We start from the raw sequence: 11,421 nt of genomic DNA, 5'->3' as shown, positions 1-11,421 counted from the left end.
ATCTTTCAATGTTGATATCATTTTCGTTGCTCGCCTTTGAAAATTTTTAATTGCTGTTATATCTTTAACTTTAAATGGGCTCCATATAGCATTGGCATATTCAAGGTTTGGTCTTGCTAATGCTTTATACAGTAGTAAGAACATTTCCTCATTGAGGCAGGTAAATGTCCTTCTAATTATTCCTATAATACTATTGGCTTTATTTATCTGTTCATTCATATGTTGTTCAAAATTTAGTTTGTAAATTATTAATGGTTACTCCTATGTCTTTTTCTTTGTCAACATGTTCTAGTGTGGTGTTACACAGGTTGTATTTGTGATTGTTATCATGTTGTTTCCCTGTTTTTAGGACTTTACATTTATCGGGGTGAAATCTCAGCAACCAAGTATTTGACCAAGTTTCTAGATGAGATAAGTCTGTTTGAAGTGCATCACTATCATCTGTTGTTTGAATTTGTCGAAAGACTTCGGTATCATCAGCAAACATGTAGCAATCTGAGTCGAGTATTTCTGGTAGATCATTTATGTAGATGACAAACAATATTGGACCCATTAAACTGTCATGAGGGACGCCGCTTGTCACTTGTTTGAATTCTGAGTACCTGTTGTTTTCTACCACTAAGGAATGATGTTACCCATGATATTATCTCTTCTGCTATTCCGTAACTCTTTAATTTTCCAATCAGTCGTTTGTGGGGGACAGTGTCAAATGCCTTCATGAAATCAAGGTATATAGTATCTATGGAATCTCCGTTATCAAGAACTCTAGTCCATTTTTCAAGAACATGGAGTAGCTGTAATGTAGTCGACCTTCCTGATAAAAATCCGACCTGGTAATCTCTAAATAGTTTATTTAGCCTCATGTACGTGTGACACCATAAAGGTCTCTGACAAATGTTTCTAGGAGTTTACAAAGTATGCACGCTAAGCTTACTGGCCTGTAATTTGATGCCTGTTTTCGAAATTCGGTTGCCCTTCTTGGATATGGCTGTAATACATCCTTCTTTCCAGTCTTGTGGTATATTTTTTTTTCTTTCAGCGACGTATTAAAAATGATGGTTATTGGGGTTGATAGTGCATCACACACGTAATAGTCTAGCCAGGATGAATATTATCGGGTCCTTGTGATTTGTTTATGTGTAGGTTTTTCATGCGTTTTTTTAACATTCTCCTGTTTAATTACGAGATAATTCATGGCTTCCTTGACAGTTTGTCCTTTACGTTTTAGAATGTCGCCATCGTCCTTCTTTGAACGCTGGCAAAGAAACTCGAAAGTGTTTCTATCTTTTCTTTGTCGTTGGTTGTTAGTACATCATTACCATCTTGTGTATTCATGAAGAGATCGGATATTCCGGTTCTAGTTTTAGTTTTTGATTTTACATAATGGCAGAATTTTTTCGGGTTATTTTTTTACTTGCTTGGCAATTTCTTTCTCTTTCATCTTGACTGCTTTTCTGGTAAGTTTCTTGACCTTGTTTCTGGTTTTACAGAATTCTCTAACTATATTTGTCGCTAATTTTTGTTTTCATATACCTTGTCCAGCATCTGTGTTTTTTCCTTATTGCTTTCAATGTTTCTTGGTTGAGGATCTACAGCTTAATTTTTTTTTTTTTGGCTAAATTGTCCTATCTTTTTATGTGGTATGTGTTAACTTTGAAGTTCCAGGAGTTTGTCTTTAAAAAATATCCATTGTTCATTTGTAGACTTTTCTTTCATTATGTTGTACCAGTCTATGTTGCTCAAATCTGTCCTTAGTCCATCTAAGTCTGCTTTATCATAGTAGAACTTTATCCTTTCTGAGTTTGTTTCTTCAATGTAACAGTTGAATTTGAATGCCAATACTGAGTGGTCGCTCTTCACCAGGGGGCTTTTAAGCATACCTGCCAACTGTGACTCTTTCCGGGGGATTTCCCCCATGGAGGCTCCCAAATGGAGACTTGAAAGAGCAATTTTGTCCACAATTTTAAAGAAAATGATTAATTTTACAATGGCTATAGGTTTTTATAAATCAATGTAAATATGAAGAAGCAAAAAAAAAAAAAAAACAAAAAAAAACAACAACATTTGAGTATATTTGAAGGCCCCTTTGAAGGTTTTGTAGGATTATAAAATCCATCTTGCACATAAAACCCCCATGGACATTTTGAAAAGTTGGCCAGGTATGCTTAAGTATTCCACATCAGAATCATACCCTCTTCATTGGTCACTGAGAAGTAGATCTAACAAAGTGATGTTACAGAATATGTGCAAGAAAACATTAGGTTCGAGTTAGTAGAAGTACCCGTTGGTAAACAAAGGTACGAGATGGTTGAGTACGAGTTAGCGACAGTACGAGATGACGTATAATATTAATGTTACTGTTACTCATATCCGTTCCTGAGTTCGACTTGTTTATTATAAATATTTGGAAAACGAAAACAACGAAAAGAAATGAATTATGACAATATGAAGAAAATACTCATACTTTTCTGTTACATTACTTTGTCAGAGGTAAAGTATGAACACTTAAAATAACAGATATATTTGTATTCTATTATGAATATGTATGAATCAGAATACGATTTCTCCGTTATCCAAGCACTTCTTGAGATCTGCGAGGGTACAGTGGAAATTTCCTGTACAAAAACGGTACAAATTATGTCTTTAATGATCAAATTATTATGGAGATGTGTCACATCTACCACAGAAAATATCTAACCCACTACCAAGGGAATATAAAGGACACCAGGAAGTCTATTATTGTAGTGGCCTAGGTTGAAGTAGAAGTACATAAACGTACTCAGAGAGAACCAGAGGGTATCAGGTCCGTTCGTGCACAGGGGTGTGGAAATGCTATGCCCAACTCGACCGAATCGTACATTTGAACAACCAGACAAGTAATTATTTTTGTCTTAGTTGCCCGTGGACAAGTAAAAAGATATACAAAACAAAGTTCAATTCCAACAAAAATATAAAATTGATTTCAAAAACGTATAAACTTGTTTAATTTATGTAAAAGAAACCAATGGTCAGCAAGTATCAATGTTCTTGACGATAAATATTACATTATACCGGAAATAGATCGATTACCAAAATGAATTAAAATAAGTATACAAACCCAAGTCACGTAAAATTGCATTGGCTTTGTCAATTGACCCGGGATCATCGATTAGGTTTTATTCATCATTTACCAGAAGTGTCATTTCTTTAAATTTTGTATTGATATTCAGATTGATAAATACTTAATAAAAAGACGCGCAAGCATGACAAAAAGAGTAATGAGTCGAGTAGAAAACCTAAAACGCAAATGGAGGACACAGAGTATTTAAAATAAAAAACAGAGAATTTCAGACATTGTTGATATCAGATTGACCCTGGCTATCAAGGATGGAAATTCGCAAAATAAATTATTTACTGATGAAAGGTCAATATTATTTATTGTCGAAGTGGTAAATTAAAAGGGACGGCTTAGTAAGAATCACATATTAGCTCACAAGAAATACTACAATATTTATTGGGATCATCAGGGCAAGTAACTTTTTCCGGACAAGTAAAATTTATAGTTCACAACAAATATTTCCACACCCCTGGAGCCCAGTACACTTTTGCACCCTACATGCTCGCACCTCGCACGTTTGCACCCAAGGTCCGTTCGCATCCAATTTTAAATAAAATTCCAGTTGAATAATTAGAAAATCAAGATTGCATTTTTTAATTGATTTAATGTAAATACTGTATTTAGCTTGGTATGAGTAAAAGCTGAAGATAATAAATGAAAAACTCAGAAAATTTTAACAGCTTCGCCCCTTTGATCCCAAACAATGAAACAAAAAATCATAGCAATGTCCTTACCAAAACATGATTTAAATCTATTCAACACGAACAAATACGTTTTCATAGTCTCACTTAATTTTGAAACTATAAAATAAAAGTTAGCAATCTGACATTAGCCAAAACAAGATTAAGATTGATTCAACACAAAAAAACCATGTTGTCTCACTTTAATTTAGGACAATGACAGCAAATATACTTAAAATGTATAGGAAAACACTTGCCAAAACTTGATTTTAAAGTTATTAAACACAAAACTAATAAAAATTGGGCACGAACGTGTAGGGTGCGAAAGTAAAAGGGGGCGAATGTGATAGGGTGCCAACGTGAATGGGCGTGAACGGACCCAGATTCGAACAAGAGGGTTCCTCTTTTGAAAATTAAAAGCAAACATATCAACTTTTGAAAATCTTATCTTGCTTATGGGGAAATTAAGTGTGCAACCAGATTTTTTAGTGTTGAAATAGTCACAGCATATCTCTTCTTTTTTTTCTAATGATGTACTGTAAATTCAGAAATTATTGGGAGGTTTTTTATTATTGCAAAGTGTTGATAAAATATAATAAAGATACAAAGTGAAGACTCTTCAGTCTTAGATAGATCATGTTGATCAAGACAGATCTTAAGTAAATCTATAAGTGTTAATAATCGTAGTTTTATAATGAGAATGGACAAAATTTGAGTTATGTCTATTTGTGTTCAGAGGTGCTTTTACCACCAGAGGATTATACACAGTTGAAGTGTATTAAAATTGGCCTGGAATTTCCGGATTAAATTCATTATACTACTGACAACATGGACAATGTGTCAATGAATCTGCATTAATTTTTATCCATCATGTCCATACTTCATATTAAATTATAATATTTTTTATCCTTTTTTTATTATTTTTCAGACAGCTGCATCAGTAAATAACATTGGATTGGTATATGGAAGACAGGAAGGAAAAACAGAATGGTCAGATCCCATCTGTCTGACATATAATCCTCAATACCTCAGTATACACAATCCTCTTCCTACAGAGGAAAAATATGCTGTAAGTAATTAGGTCACATGATACAGATTTTCGATTGTGTATATATAGGAAAGAGGATGTGGTATGATTGCAAAAGAGACAAGTCTCGACATGAGACAAGTCTCGACAAGAGACCAAATGACATAATGAGCAGATTATGGTTCTGTGTAGTCGCTTTGAGTCATAAAAATAAGGAGATACATGTATGGTAGATTGCCAATGAGACAACTAGCCTATCAACACTTAGAATGCTAGTTTGAATTCCTCACGTGGCAGGTGCAATTGACTTCAATCTTAATTGAATTGAATTGTCCTTTATATAAATCCTACCAAAGGTCTGTGGTTCATTCCAGGCACTTCATCTTTCTTCACCAATAAAAAAACCCAAAATACCACAATGATTTCTCAATTTCCTGTTAATGGACAACTTACATATTCTTATGTCTATGTCCCGCTTCAGGTTAAAGTTTTTGCTCAAGGTAGTTTTTGATGAAGTTGAAGTCCAATCAACATGAAACTTAGTACACATGTGCCCTATTATATGATCTTTCTAATTTTAATGCCTAATCAGAGTTTTGACCCCAATTTCACAGCTCACTGAATGTAGAAAATGAGAGTGCAAAGGAGTAGGTCCAGTAAGACCTCATTTTGGCCCCAAAATATATATAACGGTTTTACAAAATTGTTAGAATGTAAACTTTTAGTTATTTATTGGACAGTAGAATGCTTCTGCTACATAAATATGGGCTCTTTTTGACAATACAATGCACATATATTGGGTACTAGCACCATTAAGTCAGGCTAAATTACTGAAATCTTCAAAATTCTAGCATTTTAGTTAAATTTTAGACGGTTTTCGTGTAAAACGAAAGTGGCCGCATTCGTGTTCATCCTTAATATTGAAATGTAAGTTAACTTGTATTTTTTGATAATACATAACATATGTAAAGGTTGAGGATGAACACGGATGCGGCCACTTTCATTTTTGACTAAAACCATCTGAAAAATGACATTTTTCGGCATATTTGGTAGATTTTTCATATTTGAGCTTGAATCGGATCGTTTTTAATGACTAAACCAGTTCAAATCTTTCACATAAACTAATTGATTCAAATGAAATAGACATTTAAGGGCATACGATACAGTAGAGATCCCTCGTTGATTTTTTCTTAAAATCTTGATAGAAGGTCAATTTCAATGTGTACTTTTCAAATATGCAAAGAAAAAAGTACCTTCATGACTTACTTTTTGAGATAATTTGGTTCGAAATTTGCATATTAATTTGGAAGAAAATCCTTGAAATTTCATAAATAAGGACTTTTAAAGAAAGTAACAATACTTTTGAACGAAAAGTCATAACTAATCCGTTTTTTTTGTAAAATGTTCCCTTGATCCATGGCATCAACATCCTGAAACAAGTTTAAGGTTAAACCAAATTATTATATTCCGAATTAAGATTGCTCCATGCGAAATGAAGAAATTGACCATAGTTTTGCGTCTATTCGGAAGTGCAGAAAAAATTTGATCGTTGATTTTTTCTTGAAATTTTGGCAGAGTGTTCTTGAAACAGTACTTGATTGATTGCAAAAGAAAAAAAATGGGGTCCATGTGTTTGTTTTTTCAATAAAAGCCATATACCTTAATTTTTTACGACGTCTGTCAGTATGGCGCTAAATTACGTTAAATTAAGTTTTAATCGCAACAACGTCGTGTAATCATTCCCGCCGTACACGAGTTCGCTGTCAAGTATATGTAGGTGTTTTTCAAAGCGTTGATACTTATCATAAAATCATAAAATAGAAAAACATTTGTGTTAAACATTTACGAAACGAAATTTGGACAGGAACCTTTTCATGATAATAAAAAAGACTATGAAAAAGGATTCTAGCAGATTGCTTTGTCAGATGTACGACAAAAAAGAAAATCTGATAGAAGTATAAAGGTGCATCTCCGTCCGACATTAGTTCTAAATTACTTCATGTACTGTAAGAGGATAGACAACATTATTGACATGACAAAATGTGAACCAACTATAAATTAAGTGAGGCGATACCATAAATTGACAACAGTATAACCTTCAACAATGACAAAACCGATACCGTATCGTCAATTTTAAAAGGTCCCGACGTACTTTGATTTTTTTTTTTACATTCAAAAGATAATCATCTTTCAAATTTAAATTATAAGCAGTACTTCTTGTTTTATAATAAGAGCTGTTTCGTGCAATTTAACTCATGCCATTATTGCCTCAATCGACAGAAAATGAAGTTGTAATATAATATTTCATAGGAAGTACAGCAGCTGGTATAAGATAATAATATTGAACGATGTCTTTATCAATAGATAAGTTACATAACCTTTTTTACGGCGTATACGTATGAATACTGGCATACTTGTTTGTCTAGAAGTAGAGCTATATTGAAAATACTTTGTTCGTCTGCCCGATCGTCTAACTATACGGCGAGTTTTAACGTGTGTACACTTTCTGATCTGTCTGTCTGCAATTAGTGTACATTTGCCGATACTTCAATTTTTATCTCTCAGTACATTGAAGTACAATAGGGACTTGCTAATACAAATAAGAAGACGTGGTATGATTACCAATGAGGCAAATCTCAATCAGAGACCAAATGGCTTAACGACTATAGGACATCGGACGGCCTTCAACAATAAGTAAAACCCATACCGCATTGTAAGCTATGAAAGCAGCCCCTACATGACAAATGCAAAACAACTCAAACGGGAAACTTACGGCCTGATTTAAGTACAAAACAATGAACAAAATACAAATATGATGAACAATACCAAAAGACACCATTTAATTACAAGCCCTTTTAACAGCATGTGTACGGGCGTTTTTTTTTGTTTTGGTCTATTACATCCAGTTTCATATACAAAAAGAATACAACCAATTAAACAAACTAACGTGTGACAATTCTGCATCTATTGGTAATATTTTGCTTAAATTCAAACCAAAAACGACACCAATATATTTTTTTGAATTCTTTTTTAACGGACTTTTATTGACAGTTTTTCTACATACACATACAATATTATATGTTTTTAAAATATCAATTAAAATCGGCAATTTTTTTTATGTACCAATTTCAAGTCCAGAACAGGATGGGGCAATCTCTTTTTTATTATTTTATTTACGAATAGGGGTGTTATACGACCTTGTCCACCAATGAGGGTCTCGCACATGAAGTCGGTTTTGTTTTTTCGTTGATAGTCTGTTAGATTTGGCCTTACAATGACAATTCTCCGTAAAATTTGGAGACTGCCAAATGCTTAACAAGAAAAGAAAAAAAAGACACAAACTTAACTATTTTGATTCGGATGTTTTTCAATTCAAGATAGTATTATTTACTTCGAATTCATTATCAATAAATGAAAATAACTTTTCTCGTCATGAAAAATATTGCACAGCTGTACAACACGCCGTAGTAATGACTTTTGTGTATGAATTTCAACACCAGACCCGATTCGGCCACCCTACACGATATAGATTTTGTTAATTTTTTCACATGAATCACGGGTTCATACGTTTTCTCATTTCTTTAAGTTTCATTAAAATAACATTTGGATGTCATAAATGTGCAATTATATTTTTGCCGCTGGACGTTAAGCAGCTACCAATACTCATAATTAGCTATTGCAGGTCGTTTTGTTCCGAATTGTGTTATTGGTAAAATGTTTTTCAGCATGTTACAGTTTAAGCAACGAATAGTAAGATAGACCCCAATTCCTTGCAATTTTTCTTTCTCTACGTTGAGCAGATTCCGCTGGGCCGTGCAGTTTTGACAGTTATTTGGTACCAGACTAAAAAGCTCCACAATTCTTCTTCCGTCTTTCCATGTTATACTATTTCTTCAATTTTGTTATGCAAAATTGTATTTGATTTATTTTTGTTCATCTCGAGTATTTCCTTTAATCTCACTGCTTTTCGGCGGATTTCTCCGTCTTTTAGAAATGGCCACTTTTTTAGCAGGTACTTTTTTGAAATTCGCGCAACCGAAATTAATTACGTCAGTGAATATTCCGCGAAATATGACTTCTTTTAAAGCGACGTCGCGAAATGTTAACGTTCTTATTAGAAACATCGCGAAATTACAACCTTCTGGTTACCAACGTCGCGAAACAGTTTTGAAAACGTTATTATCTGCCCCTGCTACTGTATCGTATTCCCTTAAGTGTTTAAAAAGTGGTCAAAATATTTCGTCAGATGAACCTGAAATTTGAGGCCAAAATCGGTCCTTACCGGACCTTCTCCTTTCAGGTTAAAGTTTTTGGTCAAGGTAGTTTTTGATGAAGTTGAAGCCCAATCAACTTGAAACTTAGTATACATGTTCCCTATGATATGATCTTTTTAATTTAAATGCCAAATAAGAGATTTTATCACAATTTCATGGTCTACTAAACATAGAAAATGATAGTGTGAGTCAGGCCATTCATTAGGAGGCGGTACCCGGTACTTTTACCCTCCTATGCTATTGACAAGTACCACTTAAATGTAGGAATTTTTATATAAGATATTCATGGAATAAATTGAAAAGTACCACCTAGAAACGTGGAAAGTACCAGTCAACATGAAAGATAATGAAACCCCTGGTGAGTGGGGCATCCATGTACTATGGACACATTCTTGTTTACCAAATTTCACGGTCCATTGAACAAGGAAAATGAAAGTGCAATTGGGGCATCCGTGTACTTTGGACACATTCTTGTTTATCATGAAATTGCAATGTTAAATCATTAGCATATAAATCCCTGTTGTATTGTTTAACATGAAGTGATAAATCATTGATAAAAATTAAAAACTGCAGGGGACCTAAAATAGAACCTTGAGGCACTTTATTTTACACACTTTTTATCAAATTTGATGAACAATTCAGTATACATGGTATACTTCGTACTTATGATCAATCTTACATGTCTTAGCTTTAAGGTTTTTTTTATGAAATCAACTTCTGGTATCTAAAATAATTCATATGGCTAGTGATGTATTGTCCTAGTAGCAAAAATATCCAAGGAAATAAGAAATTTTTATTTTCAAATTGAAAACTTTACATGCTTCATGTGTTTATTCCAGATTCGAGGATTATTCAAAGATTTCACCCCAGATTATGGTTGTGATGACAGCGGAGCGTATGATGGTGGAAGCGCACTTAACAAAATTGTAGCTGTTGCTAGGGGCAACTGTACATTTGTAGAGAAAACAGACATGGCAGAACAACACCATGCTAAAGCTGTCATAGTTGTATCAAGTACATATGTACGTACTTAATTTTTTATATTTTTTGAGGGGATTTTTTTTTATTACCAGTAGATGGATGAAGGCTAGGGTATTTATTAATTTCTTAGCAATTTGATACATCAATTTCTATCTAATTTATGCTTTAACTTTGTCATTAATTGTAAATTTTAAATATGCATGGGTATATATATAATGCCATGGGAAAGGATTGCATGATTGCAGAAAGGAATTGTCATGCTTAGTATAAGATAAGGAGATACATTAAAATTTTCTTAACTATCCACTCAAATTCCAAATGAGAGGCATTTGAGACCCTATAGGTCATGATACTCATTACTGCCTTCAACAATGAGCAAAACCAATACTTTAAAGTATGTCTACATCATGTACATAGAACCTACATATTGCAATAGAACATTTGTCATTCATTGTACATTCAAATTTATGTTATGCCAAGAAATTCACAAAAATTGGAATCAGCAGTTGGGGAATTGAAGTAGTGTTAATGATCATTGATAATTGTGCTCTATGTCACTATAGGTTTCGCCAGGTATTAACCAGACATCAGATATCCATAGATTTACCATTCCATCGGGAACAATGCTCAAGTCAGACTTCATCAAAATACAGGTAAGTTATATATTATACAAAGTTTGTAGAAAGGTGAAAAAGATCAGGCTAAATTTTGATAATTCTTCATCCTGTTCATTGCAATCAGTTTGAGAAAGGGAAGTGTTTGCACTAAAATTTGTATGCTGAAAATTCAGGAAATTAATGTGTGCATTTATTATTGTAAATTCTTGAAAAATATGATAATTTAATGTAATTAATGCAATAATTGCAATCCATAATTTATTTTGTTGTTTCGAAAAATGTTGCATACACACTTATTAAAAGATGTGTACTTTTTTTAACATTTCAATTTGTGGTTAATTGGTACCCAGATAAGTTGGTATCCCACAAAAAATAACGTCGCTGGGCTTCTAAAATGTTGTATACATGTATGACTTTTTTGGCTAAAAATACTTTTTGACACCAATGGTCTGGCGGGAGAAAATCTTTGTAATTACAAAATAGCATACAGTTAGACCAATCAAAATGTGTGAAATAAGACATATTACAAAATTGCCAATGTCAGTTGTTTGTAAAGTTTGCTTCCAAAATGTTATATGAAAACTTGAAAATCCTTGTAGAATGGCTTTGGGAAAAAAATAATTGTACATTTCTTTATTTTTGTGAAAATAATTTAAGTTCTTGGATAATCCAGAAATGTCAAAGTTTTTATTTCACTGCTATTTACAAAAATGTTCAAGTTCACATACAACATTTTGGAAGCATG

The 11,421-nt window shown here is 33.2% G+C and overlaps 2 protein-coding genes across 5 annotated transcripts in view; one reads left to right on the top strand and one right to left on the bottom strand.

Moving 5' to 3' along the window:
• Positions 1–226: 226 nt before the first annotated feature.
• Positions 227–553, bottom strand: LOC139494486 (uncharacterized). Its single transcript, XM_071282646.1, has one exon. It carries the CDS (start codon positions 551–553, stop codon positions 227–229), a length of 327 nt encoding a protein of 108 aa, XP_071138747.1.
• Positions 554–2,379: 1,826 nt separating this feature from the next.
• LOC139496072 (signal peptide peptidase-like 2A) overlaps positions 2,380–11,421 on the top strand; it is a 72,876-nt gene continuing 63,834 nt past the window's right edge. For 3 of the 4 annotated variants that reach the window (XM_071284511.1, XM_071284510.1, XM_071284512.1), the window contains exons 1-4: positions 2,380–2,490; positions 4,706–4,846; positions 9,918–10,100; positions 10,623–10,712. In XM_071284511.1, the coding sequence (XP_071140612.1) occupies positions 2,431–2,490; positions 4,706–4,846; positions 9,918–10,100; positions 10,623–10,712 (474 nt within the window). In that variant the 5' untranslated portion in view covers positions 2,380–2,430. The remainder of the gene's footprint in view (positions 2,491–4,705; positions 4,847–9,917; positions 10,101–10,622; positions 10,713–11,421) is intronic. The other variant, XM_071284513.1, reaches the window with a different exon arrangement.

The sequence above is a fragment of the Mytilus edulis genome, chromosome 11 (assembly GCF_963676685.1).
Source record: "Mytilus edulis chromosome 11, xbMytEdul2.2, whole genome shotgun sequence".
NCBI lineage: Eukaryota > Metazoa > Mollusca > Bivalvia > Mytilida > Mytilidae > Mytilus > Mytilus edulis.
The sequence above is the reverse complement of the archived record's forward strand: the minus strand, read 5'-3'. Positions and strand labels throughout refer to the sequence as shown.